Source organism: Plecotus auritus (assembly GCF_963455305.1).
Source record: "Plecotus auritus genome assembly, chromosome: 3".
NCBI lineage: Eukaryota > Metazoa > Chordata > Mammalia > Chiroptera > Vespertilionidae > Plecotus > Plecotus auritus.
In genome coordinates, this window is record NC_137772.1 from 120,813,747 (window position 1) to 120,834,639 (window position 20,893).

A 20,893-nucleotide genomic window follows, 5' to 3' on the forward strand; every position below is an offset into this window, starting at 1 on the left:
TCAATTTTTAACATATGCATTTGGAGGCTTTAACAGACACCTTCTTGCCAAAATTAGTCTGTTATGTCAAGGTTTTACTATAAATAAAGTCAGAAATGAAAGAGGAGAAGTGAAAACTGTCATCACAGATAGAAAGGACTATAAGGAAATACTATGAAAAATTATATGCCAACAAATTGGACAACCTGGAAGAAATGGATAAATTCCTAGAAACGTATAATCTTCCAAGGCTGAATCAGGAAGAAACAGAAAATATGAACAGATAGATAAACTGTAATGAAATTGAATTAGTAATCAAAATGCTCAGTACAAACAAAAGCTCTGGACTAGATGATAAACATTCAAAGATAAATTAATACCTATCGTTCTTAAACTATTCAAAAATGTTAAAGAGGATGGAAGGCTCCCAGGCACATTTTGTGAGACCAGCATTACTCCAAATACCAAACTCAGATGAAGACACTACACAAAAAGAAAATTAAAAGCCAACATCCAAGATGAGCATAGATATAAAAATCTTCAACAAAATATTAGCAAACCAAATTCAGCAATACATTAAAAACATCATACACCATGTTCAAGTAGAATTTATTCCTGGGATTTGAGGTTATTTCAATATTTGCAAATTAATTAACATGATACACCACATAAGCAAAATAAAGGATAAAAATCACATAATCATATCAATATATATAGAGAAAGCATTTGACAAAATCCAGCCCCCATTTCAAATAAAAATTCTCAGCAAAGTGGGGATATAGGGAACATACCTCAATATAACAAAGAGCATATATGACAAACCCACAACTAACATCATATTCAATGGGGAAAACCTGGAAGCATTATCTTTAAGATCAGAAAGAAAACAAGGATATCCACTTTCATCACTTTTATTCAACTCTAGAGGCCTGGTGCATGAAATTCGTGCATGGGGCGGGGGGGGGGTGTCCCTCAGCCCAGCCTGCACCTTCTCCAATCTGGGACCCCTTGGGGGATGTCCGAAGGCCGGTCCCACAGGGATCGGGCCTAAACCGGCAGTCGGACATCCCTCTCACAATCCAGGACTGCTGGCTCCTAACAGCTCACCTGCCTGCCTGCCTGATTGCCCCTAACCGCTTCTGCCTGCCAGCCTGATTGCCCCCAACTGCCCTCCCCTGCCAGCCCGATCACCCCCAACTGCCCTCCCCTGACAGCCCGGTCGCCCCCAACTGCCCTCCCCTGCAGGCCTAGTTGCCCCCAACTGCCCTCCCCTGCAGGCCTGGTCACCCCTAACTGCCCTTCCCTGCAGGCCTGGTCCCTCCCAACTGCCCCCCTCCCCTGCAGGCCCGGTTGTCCCCAACTGCCCTCCCCTGCCAGCCTGATCACCCCTAACTGCCCTCCCCTGCTGGCCTGGTTGCCCACAACTGCCCTCCCCTGCCGGCCATCTTGTGGCAGCCATCTTGTGACCACATGGGGGAGGACATCTTGTGCGAGGGCATGACGTTCAATTCGCATATTACCTCTTTATTATATAGGATAGTATGAAGTTCTAGTGATAGCAATCAGACTAGAAAAAGAAATAAAAGACTTCCAAATTGGAAAGTAAGAAGTAAAACTGTCATTTGCAGATGTCATGATACAATATATAGAGATCCCTAAAGATTCTACCAAAAATCTATTATAATTAATAAGTTAATTCAGTAATGTAGCAGGGAACACAATTAATATTCAGAAATCAGTCACATTTGTATATGCCAATAATCAGAAAGGAAAATTAAGAAAACAACCTCACTTACAATTGTATCAAAGAGATGAAATACCTATGAATAAATTTAACCAAGGTGGTGAAATACCTGTCCTCAGAAAATTATAAGACATTGAACAAAGAAATTGAAAAATATACAAATGAATGGAAACATATACTGTGTTCATGGATAGAAAGAATTAATATCATTAAAATGTCCATACTACCAGAGCACTTTATACATTCAATGCAATCCCTATCAAAATATCAATGGGATTTTTCACAGAATTAAAACAAAGAATCCTAAAACTTATATATGGAACCACAAAAGATCCTAAATAGCTAAAGCAATCCCGAGAAAAACAAAGTTAGAAGTATCATGCTACTTGTTATTAAACTATACCACAAGGCTATAGTAATAAAAATAGCATGGTATTGGCATAAAAACAAACACATGGATCAATAGAACAGAACTGAAATAAATCCAGGCCTATATGGTTAATTAAACTGTGTTAAAGGAGGCATGAATGTGCAGTGGGGTAAAGACAGTCTGTTCAATAAATGATGTTGGGAAAATTGAGAGACACATGTAAGGGAATGAAAGTAGACCACCTTCTCATACCATATCCAAGAATAAACTCAAAGTGGATTAAAGACTTGTATGTAAGACCCTAAACCCAAAAACTATGAGAGAAAAAAAACAGGCAGTAAACTTTTTGACATTGCTCTTATAATATTTTTTGATATGTCTTCTGAGGCAATGAAACAAAAAGAATGGGATGATATCAAAATAAAGAGATTTTGCACAGTGAAGGAAACCATCAACAAACTGAATGAATGAAGATATTCATCAATGACACATCTGAAATGGGTTAATATCTAAGATATATCAGGAACTCATACAACTTAACACCAAAAGAACAAACCATCAAATTAAAAACTGGGCAGAGGAACTGAATAGACATTTCTCCAAAGAAGACATTCAGATAGCCAACAGACATGTGAAAAGATGTCAATATCACTAATCATCAGTGAAATGCAAATTAAAACCACAGTGAGAAATCACCTCACAACTGTCAGAATGGCTATCATCAATAAATCAACAACAAATATTGACAAGGATGTGGGGGAAAAAGTAATCCTCATGCATTGTTGGTGGGATTGTAAATTGGTGCAGGTACTATAGAAAACAGTATGGAGGTTCCTCAAAATATTAAAATTAGAACTACCAAATGACTCAGCAATCCTACTTCTGGATGTTTGAAGAATTCCAAAACATTAATTTGAAAAGACATATGTATCCCTATGTTCCTTGCAGCATTATTTATAATAGTCAAGATATGGAAATAACCTGTTTATCAATAGACAATGGAATAAAGAAGTTGTGGAAAATACATACAATGGAATATTACTCAGCCATTAAAAATGAAATCTTGACATTTGCGACATGGCTAGACTTACAAGGTTGAAATACTAAGTGAAATAAGTCAGACAGAGAGAGACAAATACCATATGGTTTCACCTATGCGTGGAATCTTAAAAAATGAAACAAACTAAACTGATACAGAGAACAAATTGATGGTTGCCAGATGGGAGGGGCATTGGAGGCTGGGTGAAAAAGGTGAGAGGAGTAAGGAGTAAGAAATTGGCATTTACAGTCATGGGATATAAAGTACAGCATAGGGAATATGGTTGATAATATAATATCTATGTATGGTGTCAGGTGGATACTAGGCCTACTGGGGGGAATCATTTCATAGTTATATAAATGTCTGATCACCATGTTGTACACCTGAAAGTAATATATTATTGTATGTAATTGAAAATTAAAAAAAATTAAAAAATAGAATGCTGAAATGTCAATAAAGTCTCTTCACTGAAGGAACCAGGGGATTTAGTAACAAGTTAATGAAATTGGTTTCATATTATTAATAAAGAACAGACTTATTAGGAAATGATTAGTATAGTTAGACAATGTCCAGAAGAAAGGTTATTTTTATTTTTCCAAAAAGAACTCCCCCCACCCCGCTTCCCCACCAATCTCATGAACACACATTCATGCTTGGCCTGAATGCCATTCTGTTTTACTTTATTGGCTTCATGTGAATGTATGGATGATTCATTCCATCTCTTCCTCAAGTTCCATGATTCTTGGAAGGATCAAAACCAACACACAATGTCAGAGTACAGAAAAGACAAAATCTAAAAGGCTTTTATTACCTTTTCTTCTGAATCCCCTGGTTGACAGGTAATTACTCCATCTCTTGATCCTCCAGCAAATGTCGCCTTACAATTTGCAAGCCACTGTTGTCAGAAGGAGACACAGACATAGGTAAATTCAGTGATGTCTTGAGAATGTGTTATCATTGATTTTGTCAGGAAAAACTGATTAATCTTCTAATCACAGTAAAATAAAAATTTGCTGTAATGATTTTTTGAAAATAATTCTTTTTGGTTAAAGATAAACTAATATTTGAAATTAAAATATCTGGTTAAGTGGGTTTAGCGATGTTCATTTAAAAATATAATTTCAACATTGTGATACATTACCTATCACATTCTACTGTAACAGGTAGTTATGAGCATTAAATGATTTAATTTAAGAGATTTAACACTTAGGTTGCATTGTGGGCCTATCGCCTGTTGATTGAAATTGGGTGATAGGCCCAACACTTCCTCACAGGCTGAGTGATTCTGGACAATGCAACCTGACTCATGCCACATCTATCTCTCTGTCATGTTGAGGGTACTTCTGAGGGGGCAGGTCTATTTCTATGTAAGAAAGGCTATTATAATAATGACTCAGCTATTCAGAGTCTGTCAATCTTAAGCATCTGATAGTAACTAATCTAGATGTGGAAATGAACCTTTAGGCAGAAAACAAAAGGCACTGAAGAACCAAAATATACACTGACATAGATAGACTGGTTTGTTCACTGATGAGAATGAAAGGATTAATTTATTAACTGATGATTGAGAAACTGGAAAACAATAACAAGTAAAGAGCCACAGAAATAGATGACAGTGGGAACTGTTACAGTAGGATGTCAGAACTCTTGCCCTTGGACAGGTCAAGGACATCAATAACAATAGAAATAAACAAAAAAAAAAAACCCACAGTAACTTTACAATGAATGTCTTCTATGTATAAGACACTGTGCTGGACAGTTTCTCCATATATTATTTATATTTAAAGGCAATATTGTATTGTTTTCATAATACCATTCTCACTCTTAGCAAGAGAGGATAATGATAGCAAGTCCTAGGGTAGTTATGAGCATTAAATGATTTAATTTAAGAGATTTAACTCTTAGGTTGCTGGACACAGAATGAATTTAGGAAATTATAACTTCTATGACTATTTAAGACTGTTATATTCTTATAAAAATGCTATACATTAATTATTATCACTGTCTTATAGATGATGAATCTGAGATGAGGGAAGGTCAGTAATTTATCAAAGGCCACTAACGCTCATGTGGCTGAGTAGTGATTGGAAGCCAAGTCCATTTGACTTCAAAATTCATGTTCATGCCTGGCATATCATAGGAAATGCTTCATAGATATTACACAATTATTTGTCAGAAATCAAAGGGTGTGCATGGATGGTTTTCATATTACTTATGTCTCTATAATTTAATAATCTAGATTTAAATTTACAATCTAGAAGAAAAGAGTGAAGAGCAAGAGCAGAGGACCCGACAAGCTGTGGAGAAACAGGTCCTAAGAGTGGTCAAGAGGAGGAGAGCAATGAGATCCATCTCAACTAGTGTTGGGCAAGACTAACACTGGAAGGAAGTAATTAACAATTTAAAATCTTAGAGAAAAGTTATAACATTGATAAAGTGACATCTCAAGCAGATACCTACTTTCCCTTATAACTTGGTAGAGAAATCATGGGGCTAAAATTGAAAGCTGAAAACTCCTGTGTAGATATCATCCTATCTAATAAAGAGGTAATATGCAAATTAACCATCACTCCGACACACAAGATGGCCACCCCCATGTAGTCAAAGATGGCCGCCCCCATGTGGACACAAGATGGCCACTACAACATGGCCAGCAGGGGAGGGCAGTTGGGAGGGACCACGCCAGCAGGGGAGATCAGTTAAGGGCGACCAGGCCTGCAGGGGAGGGCAGTTAGAGGTAACCAGGCTGGCAGGGGAGGGCAGTTAGAGGTAACCAGGCTGGCAGGGGAGGGCATTTGGGGGTGACCAGGCCTGCAGGGGAGGACAGTTAGGGGCAACCAGGTCTGCAGGGGAGGGCAGTTGGTGCGACTAGGCCTGCAGGGGAGGACAGTTAGGGGCAACCAGGCCTGCAGGGGAGGGCAGTTAGGGGCGACCAGGCCGGCAGGGGAGGGCAGTAGGGTGTGATCAGGCCTGCAGGGGAGGGCAGTTAGGGGTGACCAGGCCTGCAGGGGAGGGCAGTTAGGGGTAAATAGGCTGGCAAGGGAGGGCAGTAGGGGGTGATCAGGCCTGCAGGGGAGGACAGTTAGGTGCGACCAGGCCTGCAGGGGAGGGCAGTTAGGGGTGACCAGGCTGGCAGGGGAGGGCAGTTAGGGGTGACTGGGCCAGCAGGGGAGGGCAGTTGGGGTTGACGAGGCCTGCAGGGGAGGACAGTTAGGGGCAACCAGGCCGGCAGTGGAGGGCAGTTAGGGGTGACCCGGCTGGCAGGGGAGGGCAGTTAGGGGTGACCAGGCCTGCAGGGGAGGACAGTTAGGGACAACCAGGCTGGCAGGCAGAAGCGGTTAGGGGCAATCTGGCAGGCAGGCAGGCGAGCTGTTAGAAGCCAGCAGTCCCGGATTGTCAGAGGGATCCCATATTGGAGAGGGTGCAGGCAGGGTTTAGGGCAGCCGTGGGCAAACTACGGCCCGCGGGCTGGATCCGGCCCGTTCGGCTGTTCTATCCGGCCCGTGGAGCCGAAAGAGCGGAGGGTTCTCTTGCTCTCCCCTCCGCTCCTTCACCAGCAGCAGTATTAACATGGCAACGTCGGGAAACACGGCCACAGCTCCTTCTTCTGAGTGGGTAGATTTATATCCGCCCATTCAGTAGAAGGAACAACCTCTCAATCTTCCAGAGGCTCCTTGTAATGCCCGCGGACGCGTCCCCCGACATCACCCTGGGAATGCATAGACATGCCCCTGGAGAGCACAGTATCAGAGCATTAGCTAAAAAGGAGACCAACAACACTGTTCCCACTGAAGCTGATGTTTTAAAGACCAAAAACCTTTCAACCCAGTCTACATTGCCATCTACATCTACGTCCCGGGCATAATTTGAAAGTTGCACTAAAGAAAATGTTTAATTTACTGTTTACACATTTTGTTCTTTTCTATTTGTTTTAGTTTTAAATTATTTTATTATATTTAAGTTTAATTTGAAAGGCTTTTGTACCTTTCCTTTGTTAGGCAATTTTATTTTGCCTTTGCCATCTTCAATATAAGGTATGTTATTGTGCTATGATTCCTCCATTTTTTGAAGTTTCAAATTATAATAATTAGTGTTTACATTCTTCTTGTTAAAATGTTTGAAATGAATAAAACTATTGAAATAAAAAAAAAAGACCGTACCCTTTTATGTAATGATGTTTACTTTGAATTTATATTAGTTCACACAAACACTCCATCAATGCTTTTGTTCCGGCCCTCTGATCCAATTTAAGAACCCATTGTGGCCCTCGAGTCAAAAAGTTTGCCCACCCCTGGTTTAGGGACACACACCCACCCCCCATGCATGAATTTCGCGCACTGGGCCTCTAGCTTTATATAATCCACAATATTGAGAGTTTTACCACCACTGAATTGGAATTTTAATCCCTAGCAGAGGAATAGATGAAGTTGGTCTTCTCCCCAAAGTACCTCTCTTAGGTTAATGCCAACTCCTTCCAGAAGCTCACCATGGCTAGTTCATTTGGTTTTAATGGAATGCACACACACACACACACACAGAAACACAACACTTACTGAGAGAGTGGCCTCTTTTCTGTTGTTGTAGGTGTCCAGATATTCTTGCAGTTCTAAAACACTGAACTTGAGCTTGTCCAGAAGTCCACAAGAAAGGAGCTAAAGACAGAAAAATAATTTGTATTAAAACAGCTAGAGATATACCTGGACAAGGCATGACTATACAGATAGAGAAAGAGAGGTATATGGCCCAGCTGGTATAGCTCAGTGGTTGAGTGTCAACCCATGAACCAAGAGGTCACTGATTTGATACCTGGTTGGGGCACATGCCTGGGTTGTGGGTTTGATCCCCAATAGGGGGTGTGCAGGAGGCAGCCAATTGATGTTTCTCTCTCATTGATGTTTCTATCTGTTTATCCCTCTCCCTTCCTCTCTCTCTAAAAGAATTCAATAAAAACATATTTAAAAAAAGAAAAGAGAGGTATACTTAGAAGTGATGTAAATGGGGGAAAGGGCATCCATTTTTAGTAAGCTGTGCAATTTGTAATTTTGCTGCAATTGCAATTGAATACTAGCTTGCCAATTCAAATTCAATATGGAAATATCCATTTTTCCCATATCAGTATAGACAGAGAAATCTTAGCAAGTATTCTACAGAAGCCCACATTAAGATACGCTGTACATTTTACACATGAACATTAGTATCTTCATCCAGTAATTCGCCAAGTAGTGTGAAGACAGAACTCTACTAGTAAATAGCCTTTCAAAGTGATTTTGTGTTTAATCTGTACTTTGAGTTATTAAGATAGAATGATTTTTCAGATTGTATGCCTTGCTGCAAGACAGCCAACCACCAATCAAGTTCTTAGAAATATTGACTCCTCAGAGACTTTCATAATTAAAACACATCCTCATTGGTTGTAAACCCCAGTAATTACCCAGCATACAAAATGGTTCTGTGATATGCATGGGGGATGTATAAGAAGGTAACACCCCCCAACCCCAAAGAGCTCACCAGTCTTTCAGGGTTAGAGTTATGTTCGTAAAGTCAACACTCAGCACTCAGCCAGGGACTATTTTAACCACACTTTAAACTCATCCATTGCTGCTTGGGCGGGATGAATGCATCCAGAGGGTAGTTAGCATCTTGTTGAGGGTTGGGTGTGAGGAAAATAATGACATGCTGCCTCTGGAGACCCATCTGGCTGGGCAACCTAGCATTGTGGGATAGGCTAGGTCAGCTCTGGAGGGATCACTCACCATATTCATAGCTGTCAAAGTCAGAGTCATCAGAGAAAGGTGGAACTATTATTTACTTATTTATTTATTGGGGTGACATTGGTTGACATGATCATATAGGTTTCGGGTGTGGATTTTTATGTTACAAGATCTGAATATTGAACCATGTGCCCACTATTCAAAGTCAAATGTTCTCCTATCACCTTATATTAGGACACCCTTCTCCCCCACCTCCTTCCCAATGGCAGCCACCACACTGCTGATTGTATTCACTAGTGTCAGTTTTATATCCCACATATGAGTGAAATAATATAATTCCTAGCCTTTTCTGACTGACTTATTTCACTTAGCATAATGTTCTCAAGGTCCATCCATGTTGTTGCAAATGGCACTATTTCATCCTTTCTTATAACTGAGTAGTATTCCATTGTGTATATGTACCACATCTTCTTTATCCAATCCTCTATCACAGGACACTTTGGTTGTTTCCATGTCTTGGCCAGTGTGAATAATGCTGCAATGAACATAGGGGTGCACATATCTTTGCGAATACGTGTTCCGAGTTTTTTGGGTTCATATCCAGGAGAGGGATTGCTGGGTCGTATGATAGCTCTAAATCTAAAGCCAGACAGCTTTCCATAGTGGTTGTACCAGTCTACATTTTCACCAGCAGTGAATGAGGGTTCCCTTTTTTTACACAATCTCTCCAACACTTGTTATTGCTTGTCTTGTTGATAATGGCCACTCTAACTAGTGTTAGGTGGTATCTCATTGTAGTTTTGATTTGCATTTCCCTAATTGCTAGTGAGGTTGAATATCTTTTCATTTCTATTGGCTGTTCATATGTCTTCTTGGAGAGGTGTATTTTCAGGTCCTCTGCCCACTTTTTGATTGGGTTGTTTGTTTGTTTGGTGTTGAGTTTTATGAGTTCTTTATGTATTTTGGAAATTAAACCTTTGTTGGAGCTACTATTTGCAAATATCATCTCCCATCTGGTTTGCTGCCTCTTTGTTTTGTTGAGAGCTTCTTTTGCTGTGCAGAAGCTTTTTAGTTTGATATAGTCCCATTCTTTTTCCTTTGCCTTTACTTCCTTTGTCTTTGGGGTCAAGTTCATCAAATGTTCTCTATTACCAAAGTCCATAAGTTTGGTACCTATATTTTCTTCTACGTAACTTATTGTTTCGGGTCTTATATTTAGGTCTCTGATCTATTTTAAATTAATTTTTGTACATGTGGACACACTGTAATCTAGTTTCACTCTTTTGCATGTGGCTTTACAGTTTTCCCAGCACCATTTATTGAAGAGACCATCTTTACTCCATTGTGTGTTTCTGGCTCCTTTGTAAAAAATTATCTGTCCATATACATGTGGTTTTATAGCTGGGCTCTCTATTCTGTTTCATTGATCTGTGTGTCTCTTTCTCTGCCAATACCATGCTGTTTTGATTATCATAGCTCTGTAATATAATTTGAAGTCAGGTAGTGTACTACCTCCAGCTTTGTTCTTTTTTCTCAGGATTGTCTTGGCTATTAGGGGTCTTTTGTGGTTTCATACAAATCTGATCATTTCTCATTTTATTTCTTTCAAAAATGACATAGGGATATAGATGGGAATAGCATTAAATATATATTTTGCTTTGGGTAATATGGCCATTTTAACTATGTTGACTCTTCCAATCCATGAACATGGGATATTTTTCCATTTTGTTCTTTTTCAATCTCTTTTAATAATGCTTTGTAATTTTCAGTATATAGGTCTTTCATGTTCTTTGTTAAGTTTATCTCTAAGTATTTTATTCTTTTGGTTGCAATTGCAAAAGGTATTTTTTTTCATCTTTTTCTATTTTGTTGTTGGTATACAGGATGGCAATGAATTTTTGCACATTGATTTTGTATCTTGCAACTTGACTGTATTTGTTTATTTTTCTAATAGTTTATTTTTGGTGGAGTCTTTAGGGCTTTCCATATACAGAATCATTCATCCACAAAAAGTGACAGTTTGACTTCATCCTTCCCTATTTGGATGCCTTTTATTTCTTTCTCTTGCCTTATTTGTCTGGCTAGGACTTCCAGCACTGTGTTGAATAAGAGTGGTGAAAGTGGACCTCCTGGTCTTGTTCCTGATCTTAGAGGAAAAACTTCCAGTTTTCCATCATTGAGTATGATATTAGCTGTGGGTTTATCATTTTTGGCCTTTATTATGTTGTGGTACTTTCTTCTATTCCTATTTTATTGAGTGTTTTAATCATAAATGGATGTTGTATCTTATCAAATGCTTTTTTCTGCATTTATTGATAAGGTCATATGGTTTTTGTCCTTTCTTTTGTTAATGTGGTGTATTATGTTGATTGATTTGCATATGTTGAACCATCCTTGTGCTCCTGGAATGAACCCCACTTGATTGTGATGCTTATTTTTTGGATGTACTATTGTATTCAATTTGCTAGTATTTTGTTTAGGATTTTTGCATTATATTCACCAAAGATGTAGGTCCATCTTTGAGAATGTTCCATGTGCACTAGAGAAGAATGTATACTCTGATGTTCTGGGATAAGGGTTCTGTAAATGTCAATTATGTCCTTTTGGTCAAGTGTTTCATTTAAGGCTAATATTTCTTTATTTATTTTCTGTTTTGCTGATCTGTCTGATCTGTCTAGAACTGTCTAGATCCCCAACTATGATTGTGTTATGATTTGTTTCTCCCTTTAGTTCTGTGCGTAGTGGTTTTATATATTTGGTGTTCCCTGGTTGGGTGCATATAAGAAGTGTTATGTTTTCTTGATGTAGTGTTCCCTTTATCATTATACAGTGTTCATTTTTGTCTCTTGTTATCTTTAATTATATTTTGTATAACTATGGCTACATCTGCTTTTCTGTGGATGTTATTTGCCTAGAAAATTCCACCCTTTAACTGAATCTGTCTTTGTCTTTGCAGCTTAGATGTGTCTTTTATAGACAGCATATGGTTGGGTTTTGTTTTTTGATCTACTTTGCTACTTTGCCTCTTTGTTGGTGAATTCAGCCTTTTTACATTTAGGGTAATTATCGATGTATGAAAATTTCCTACAGCCATTTTATATGTTGTTTCCTGCTAGTTCTGTGCCTCCATTGGTTCTTTTCCTTTGTGTTCTGTGTGTTGTTTTTGTTTGGTGGTATTCTATACTTCTTTCCTTTGTTTCCTCTTTTTTTAAAGCTGTATGTCCTGGTTTGGGGATTTTGTGTGTGGCTAGCATTAGTTTTACAAAAAATAAACTTGCATATATACTACAGTGTTTTCCCTTTTGAATGCATCTGATCTTCATCTTCCTTTGCCATTTCAGAACATAACCCCCTTCCCTTTCATGTTCTTGTTGTTGCAAATTATCCCTGTTTATGCTGCAAGATTTTTCGTGATCTTACTTGTAGTGTTGTGACCTTATGTTCTTTGTTTTAGGTAGAATAACTCCCTTGAGTAATTCTGCAATAGAGGTTTTCTGGTGATAAAATTCCTCAGCTTCTGTATGTCTGGGGGCACCTTATTTCTCCTTCATATTTAAGGGATAATTTTATTGGATATATTATTCATTTTTGGTAATTTCTCTCTTTCAGGCATTTAAATATTTGGTTCCACTCTCTTCTGTCTTGTAGAGTATCTGCTGAGAAGTGGGATGAAATTCTGATGGGTGTTCATTTGTAGGTCACTTCCTTCCTTTTTTTGGCTGCTTTGAGAATTTTTTCTCTGTCATTAATTTTTGATAGTTTTAATACAAATTGGAGAGGGGCTCTTTGGATTGAGGTAACTAGGTGTTCTGTTTCCTTCTTGGAGTTGAGGACCTAGTTCTTTTCATAGATTTGGAAAGTTTCCATCCACCATTTGTTTGAATAGACTCTCTGTTCCTTGCTCTCTTCTTCCTCCTCTGGAATGCCTATTCTCATATTGCTTTTTTCTGATAGAGTCAAATAGTCCTCATAGAGCTCTTTCATTTTTCTTTATGCTCAGGTCTTTCTTCTTCCCTCTTTGTCATTTCATTTCTAGATATCTTTAATATCACTAATTCTTTCCTCCACTTGCCTGGCTCTGTTTTATATGCTCAGTAGTTCACTCTTAATCTCCTTAATTGTATGCTTCAGTTCAGGATTTCTAATTGGTTCTTTTTTAAAGTTTCAATCTCCTCAGTAAAGTACTCATTTTGTTCATTGATTTGTTTTCTGAGTGCATTGAATTGCCTGTCTGTATTTTCTTACATCTTGTTGAGTACTTTCAGAACTGCAATTTTGAAATCTCTGTCATTTATATCACATATTTCCATGTGTTCCAGCTTGCTTTCTGGGGATTTTTCCTTTTCTTTCTGGTTATTCTCATTACTGTTGTTGTTCATGGTATTTGCTGTTCTCCTTTACCTATGCATATATCTCTGTCTGTATATTATTTTCCAGTAAATTCTGCTTAATTGCAAGATTTTTAACCTCTGTGATGTCCCAGTTGTGACCTTCATGGCTTCCATAAGATAATACAGCAGTGCTGCTTGGGGATAGGTTTTGTTTTGCCTTCACCATAATGGTGATGCCTGACCTCCGTAGGGTCCCAACCCAAGCACTCCACCTGGAGATTAGTCACAGAGGGAAACAGTCCTTGTACTGAAGTAGTTCTTGGTTTACAGATAATATGCTCCTTGACCCAATTCCAAGGACAGTGGGAGGCAAGTTTTGGGAATACAAGTGGTGGCAGGGCTCTGTGGTTCTGTTTTTTTTTTTTTTTTTTTTTTTTTTTTTTGTCTGAAACAACTCTTCCCAGCCCGACAGTGGAAAGCCACATGGCAAAACTCCATGCTCTGTCAGGCATCTGCTGCCTCAGTCACTCTTTAATCCATTCATAGCTTGCCATGCTGGACTTCCCGGTGTAGCTCTCTGTTCTTCCTGGCCGAAGGAAGTGCTTGCTACCACTGGCTTCCTCCACTCTTCAGGATGAGCTGTGAGTTCCCAGCCTCAAGGCTGCATCTGTGGGCCATCAGAGCTTTCCTCCCTTCTCGTTTCCCTGCTTATTCCCAGTTTTCCACTTTTAGATGTTTCAATGCACTGGTCTCTCAGGCTTGCCTCTGTATTGAGCAGATAATTCTTCGTTGAATTATAGTTGGTTTACTTGTTGAAATTCTAGGGGGAGTGGCCAAGGGGCTCTCTCATGCCACCATTCCTCTGACCTGGAGCTTACTTTTCTTTTTTTCTTTTTCTTTTTAAAATTTCTTTATTGGTTAAGGTGTTACATATGTGTCCTTATTCCCCCATAACTCCTCAATCCCTCAACCCCCTCACTCATGCCCTCATCCCCCTGTTGTCTGTGTCCATTGGTTAGGCTTATATGCATGCATACAAGTCCTTTGGTTGATCTCTCCCTCTTTCCACCATCCTCCTCTACCTTCCCTCTGAGGTTTGATGGTCTGATCAATGTTTCTCTGTCTCTGGATCTATTTTTGTTCATCAGTTTATGTTGTTCATTATATTCCATAAATGAGTGAGATCATGTGATATTTATCTTTCTCTGACTGGCTTATTTCACTTAGCATAATGCTCTCCAGTTCCATTCATGCTGTTGCAAATTGTAAGAACTCCTTTTTTTTTTTTTTACTGCAGCATATTATTCCATTGTGTAGATGTACCACAGTTTTTTAATCCACTCATTTGTTGATGGGCACTTAGGCTGTTTCCATATCTTAGCTATTATAAATTGTGCTACTATGAACAGGTGCATATATCCTTTCTAATTGGTGTTTCTAGTTTCTTGGGATATATTCCTAGAAGTGGGATCACTGGGTCAAATGGGAGTTCCATTTTTAGTTTTTTGGGGAAATTCCATACTGTTCTCCACAGTGGCTGCACCAGTCTGCATTCCCACCAGCAGTGCACGAGGGTTCCTTTTTCTTTGCATCCTCGCCAGCATTTGTTGTTTGTTGATTTGTTGATGATAGCCATTCTGACAGGTGTGAGATGGTACCGCATTGTCATTTTGATTTGCATGTCTCGGATGATTAATGACTTTGAGCATGTTTTCATATGCCTCTTGGCCTTCCTTCCGTCTTCTTTTGAAAAGTATCTATTTAGGTCGGTTGCCCATTTTTTGATTGGGTAGTTTATCTTCCTTTTGTTAAGTTGTATGGGTTCCCTGTAAATGTTGGAGATTAAGCCCTTATCAGTGATAACATTGTCAAATATGTTCTCCCATGCAGTGGGCTTTCTTATTGTTTTGTTGATGATTTCTTTTGTTGTGAAAAAGCTTTTTATTTTGATGTAGTCCTATTTGTTTATTTTCTCTTTAATTTCCATTGCCCTAGGAGCAGTATCAGTGAAGAAATTGCTTTGGCATATGTCTGAGATTTTGCTGCCTGTGGATTCCTCTAGTATTTTTATGGTTTCCTGTCTTATGTTTAAGTCTTTTATCCATTTTGAGTTTGTTTTTGTGTATGGTGTAAGTTGGTGGTCTAGTTTCATTTTTTTGCATGTATCTGTCCAATTTTCCCAACACCATTTATTGAAGAGACTGTCTTGACTCCATTGTATGGTCATGCCTCCTTTGTCGAATATTAATTGAAGATAGTGGTTTGGGTCGATTTCTGGGTTCTCTATTCTATTTTATTGGTCTATATGTCTGTTCTTGTGCCAGTACCAGGCTGTTTTGAGAACAGTGGCTTTGTAATACAGCTTGAAATCTGGTATTGAGATCCCACCTACTTTGTTCTTCTTAGGATTGCTGCAGCTATTTGGGGTCTTTTTTTATTCCAGCTGAATTTTTGGAAAGTTCGTTCTAGGTCTGTGAAATATGCTGTTGGTATTTTAATGGGGAAGGAGCTTTCTTTTGATTATCTGAAATTATTTTCCTTGGCTTGGGCTGGCACTGCACCTTCATTACTGTGCCCACTCGAGCCTTTGGGAGTCACATCACAACCCATTGTTGCTCAGAAACAATGAAAGTGTCACTCAAACAAACCACAACACAAACAAACCCCTCCATCATTCACACCAGAATCTGGACAGGCCATTGGCCTCCAGAGAAGAACTGGGACACTCACAGTCTCAGCATCCACGAAAAGTGTGGGGCACTCGGAGCATGAGGTGAGCATCTGGGAGGAGCTGACAAACTTGGACCCGATCCCCCTGAGGTTGTCTCCAAGGTAACTGGCCGCATCACAGGTTAGAAAGCAGAACCTTTTTTGAATATTCTGAAAGGCAAAATAGTTATTATTTGTAAAGGTTTAACTTATGGACTAGAATTTTTAAAAAAATTGATAAAAATGTCCAATGAGCCTAGGTCCTCAGTGAGTGTGGCCAGGAAGGAAAGGGAATAGAGTGAAAATTTGTGTGAAGTAAATAATGATGCAGTATGGACAAAGATTCTTCCTAAAATGTCACTTCCCAACATGCAGATGCTCATAGAGTCATTCCAATAAGTGTGGTTTTCCTTTGTGCTGGTGGCCAGTGTTGATCAGCAGCTGGGTCCTCCTTGCTTGTCTGTCATGTCAGATCAGTGGTCGGCAAACTGCGGCTCGCGAGCCACATGCGGCTCTTTGGCCCCTTGAGTGTGGCTCTTCCACAAAATACCACAGCCTGGGTGAGTCTATTTTGAAGAAGTGGCATTAGAAGAAGTTTAAGTTTAAAAAATTTGGCTCTCAAAAGAAATTTCAATTGTTGTACTGTTGATATTTGGCTCTGTTGACTAATGAGTTTGCAGACCACTGTGTCAGATCATTGAGGACTTAGGTTACATCAATGTGGGTGAGACAAAAAGGTTACAAAATGGAACTCCTTTCTGTTTCCTAAGGTCACAGCTCCCTGAGACAAAGCCGAAATAGAGCCATTTAAGCTTCTGGAGCAGGAAGGAGTAAAGGCTACCTGGGACCTAGAATAATATCTCCCCAGGGAGTGTGTCTGATTAAATGCCTAACTCTGTTCTATAGCACTGTCTTCATGAACTCATTAGTCCTCACAACCAGGTGATGAAACTGAGGTTAAGAGAGGTGAAGTTGGGAAACCAAGATGGCAGCATAAGGCATACACCTGTACGTGCTGCCTCTCACAACCACACCAAAACCACAATTAAAAGGCAAAAAGACTATCACCCAGGACCATGGGAAAGCTGGCTGAGTAGAAGTTCTACAACTAGAAGGAAAGAAAAAAGCTCATTGAGACTGGGAAGTAGATGCAGAGGTGCGGAAAAGCAGAGAGATGCTCGCAGGAATCATTGTTTACTGTGCTGGGACGTGGAAATGCGGAGATGCAGAGAAGGCTGACTGGCAGCCATCCCTGTTTGCTACGCCCTGGTGAGTCCCTGAGACCCCGCCCCACCCATTTTACAAACACACCCAAACTGTGCACAGCAGCTTTTGCATATGAATGGCCTGCCCTTTCGCAGCTTAACCTAACAAATTGCAGCTGGGGCAGAGAGCTCCAAAACTTCCAAACCCCAAACAAAGAGGAGAAATCTGCAGATCTTGCTGTAGCTCCTGCTGGGTGGCCTCAGACAGTAGCTGACTTGCACATCCTTGGAGATCCAGGAGCCAGTGTACCTAGTGGTCAGTGTGAGATGACACCATATTTCAACTCCTTAAGGGACACACTCAAGAGGCAGACTCAGTGAGCACCAAAGGCCCACTGAAGCAAGTCCTGCCCCATAAGGGTATCCCCAGCACAGCAGTTCTTCCATTATAGACACAGCTGACCCTCACAGACAATTGGCCTGGAGGTCAGTTCCTCCCAGTCTACCAACAGCAATCAAGGCTTAACTACAACAAGACTGTGCACCCAACCCACAAAGGGGTGCACCAAGAGTGTCCACCTCAGGTGATTGGGGAGGCTGAGCCACTGGGCCCTATAGGTCACCTACCACACAAAGCCACTCCATCAACACAGGGAAGCAGCCAAAATGCAGAGACAAAGAAACATGTCATGAATGAAAGAAATGGAGGAAAGCAAACTACTGGATATAGAGTTCAAAACCACAGTTATAAGGTTACTCAAGAATCTTCTAGAAACCGCCGGGAAACTTAGTGAGACCTCTGAGGAGCTTAGTGAGACCTTCAAGGATCTTAATGAGAATGCCAAATAAATGGAAAAGGACCAGTCAGAAATTAAGCATACACTGTCTGAAATAAAAAATAATATACAGAAATCTAATATTAGACTAGAGGACCCCAAGAATCAAACCAAAGATTTGAAATATGAGGAAGCAAAAAACACCCAACCAGAAAAACAAAAAGAAAAAAGAATCCAAAAATATGAAGATAGTGTAAAGAGCCTCTGGGACAACTTCAAGCATACCAATATCCAAATTATGGGGGTGCCAGAAGAAGAGAGAAAGCAAAATATTGAAAACCTGTTAGAAGAAATAATGACAGAAAACTTTCCCTACCTGGTGAAAGAAATAGACTTACAAGTCCAGGAAGCGCAGAGAATCCCAAACAAAAGAGGACCACACCAAGACACATCATAATTAAAATGCCAAGGGCAAAAGACAAAGAGAGAATCTTGAAAGCAGCAAGAGAAAAACAGTTAGTTACCTACAAGGGAGCACCCATATGATTGTCAGCTGATTTCTCAACAGAAACTATGTAGGCCAGAAGGGAGGTGCAAGAAATATTCAAAGTGATGAACAGCAAGAACCTACAACCAAGATTACTCTACCCAGCAAAGCAATCATTTAGAATTGAAGGTCAGATAAAGAGCTTCACAGACAACAAAAAGCTAAAGGAGTTCATCACCACTAAACCAGGATTATATGAAATGCTGAAAGGTATTCTTTAAGAAGAGGAAGAAGAAAGAGGTAAATATAAAAATTATGAACAACAAAGTGACAACAAATACATATCTATCAACAAGTGAATCTAAAAATCAAGTCAATAAAAAATCTGATGAACAGAATAAACTGGTGAATATAATAGAATCAGGGGCATAGAAAGGGAGTAGACTGACAATTCTCAGGGGGAAGGGGGCGTGAGAGGTGCTGGAAGAGATTGGACAAAAATCTTACACCTGTGGATGAGGACAGTGGCGGCGGGGGGTAAGGGCATGGGGTTGGAGTGGGGGGGGGGATCAGGTGGAGGGGAGCTATGGGGGGGGGGAAAAGAGGAACATCTGTAATAATCTGAATAATAAAGATTTATTTTTAAAAAAAGTGAGGTGAAGTTACTTGCTTAAAGCTCATGCAACTAGTAAGTAATAGTATAAGGGTGAGCCTGACTCCAGCATTCATATTCCTCCCAGAAATGTGTAACACTTCCTAAAAGTTACGGTACCTCCTGTATTGCCTGAGAAAAAACTATAATTAGAAAAAGTCTGATTCACTGTTCCTGTGTCAGTGCCCCAATGAGAACATTTTCAGTCTCCCAATATCTTACACACAATATCTTTAACCAAAAGAACACAATAATTAATGAAAAAATAATTCCAATCCTAAGCATTGACTTTCTCCAAAGAGGTCTCATACTTTTTGAGTTGTAGAATCTCATCTATGGTAAAGCTGATCTTCCTGGTTATGGAAAAATTCGCATGGCCCCAAAGCTACAGCAGTTTCTTTATAAGTTATACTAGGTAAATGCCAACCATGTTGCATATTATTTATTTTTTCTATCTAGAAATCCTGGTATAATACATAACATACATCTGTCTTTATTTTGTTACATTTGCTTTCTGTGCGAAACAAAAACAAAAACAAAAACCCTGACAGAATGTTAAAGCAGAAAGTATTGGGAGATGCCATGTCTAGCATCACAACAGCTAGTATAGTGGCAGAGCTGGGAGTGGGATTCAGGTCCCCCAAACAGTTTGGAGTTCTCATTTTACCTATGGATAAGGTGAATCTGGATTTATTGTTTATTATTCTGAGAAGCTGGATCTTCCAGGGAACTTTAGAGCCACATAAGAAGGCAAGTGCTATTTAAGGGACATAAATTCAGTTTTGTCCTCCTGAATTTCATATGAACACATCCTATAATTTGGTGGCACTGTGTGATGTAATGACAATATTCTAACACAGGAGCAGCTGGAAGGAAATATACTAACCGAGACACTTGGAAAGATGTCCAAACTGAATCATTAGAAACCATTTCCTTGCTTTTAAAACCAAATTATTTTTTCAATTACTTCCTCTCTGCTTCCTCCAAAATCCACTGAAATACAGGAAAATATGGTGTTCATATACACAGAAAAATGTTGGAAAATAGTAAACAGACATGGTGAGGACATGACAGGAGATTAATAGACTCCATGTCTGAAATGTATTTCAATTCTAGCACATTTTGATACTGTGATTGCCTTCAATCACATGGTATTTGGTAGTAGTTAAGAAAGTTCTTAAGGCAATATATAATATTAAAACCAAAACAGGAAGTACACATTTGTATTATTATTACAGATAAACTCCATGGGGATTCATCAATACAATGATGAAAAAAGAAATCCAAACCTAATGTACCACCTGCAGGGGCCCAGTCCCATCTCCCAGCTCATGTAACAGACTGTTGGTTTATTGACATTAAATCAGAAGCTGTATGTTTAAGATTTCCATTAAGCAACATTTCTGATCATTCTTCTTACATTTACTGAGCACATATTGTGTGCTAGTGAAGGTGCCAGCTACTGGGTCGTCAAAGACACCATTACCTGCTCAGGGGATAGGAGAAGGGCATAAGGAGGCTTCACTCACTCACTGACGTGACAAAGAATCAGGGATTTGCATGTAATTTGGAGGATAGTTCAGGTACAAGAGGAGATAACTTCTCTAAGTGAAGAGAAAAGTACTGCTCAGAACTATAAAATTGAGCATGAATAGTCTAGTAACTATAATAAGACAAAGTTACTACAACAGCCAAACTTAAATATGCATTATTCACCATTATTTAAAAATCTAAATAAGAAATTACTTTGCTTCTGAACCCTTAACAATGAAATTGACCTCAAATGGTAGCTTTCTGGTAGTTTGTTCTTAAATTTCAATCTGGTTTAATGTTAGGGTGTTTATGGAATTTTTATCTTTAAGCAGCCAATTGTTTTCTGTCTTAAGCCTG

General features: G+C 39.4%; 1 protein-coding gene across 9 annotated transcripts in view; it reads right to left on the reverse strand.

The window, feature by feature from the left end:
• Nucleotides 1-20,893, reverse strand: part of FRY (FRY microtubule binding protein) — a gene marked incomplete at its 5' end in the record, with an annotated part of 677,381 nt that overhangs the window by 68,975 nt on the left and 587,513 nt on the right. For all 9 annotated transcript variants that reach the window (XR_013960263.1, XM_080662182.1, XM_080662181.1 and 6 more), the window contains 3 exons: nt 3,944-4,027; nt 7,686-7,784; nt 15,905-16,054. Coding sequence is in view for 8 of the 9 variants with exons in the window: in XM_080662182.1 (XP_080518308.1) it covers nt 3,944-4,027; nt 7,686-7,784; nt 15,905-16,054 (333 nt within the window). The remainder of the gene's footprint in view (nt 1-3,943; nt 4,028-7,685; nt 7,785-15,904; nt 16,055-20,893) is intronic.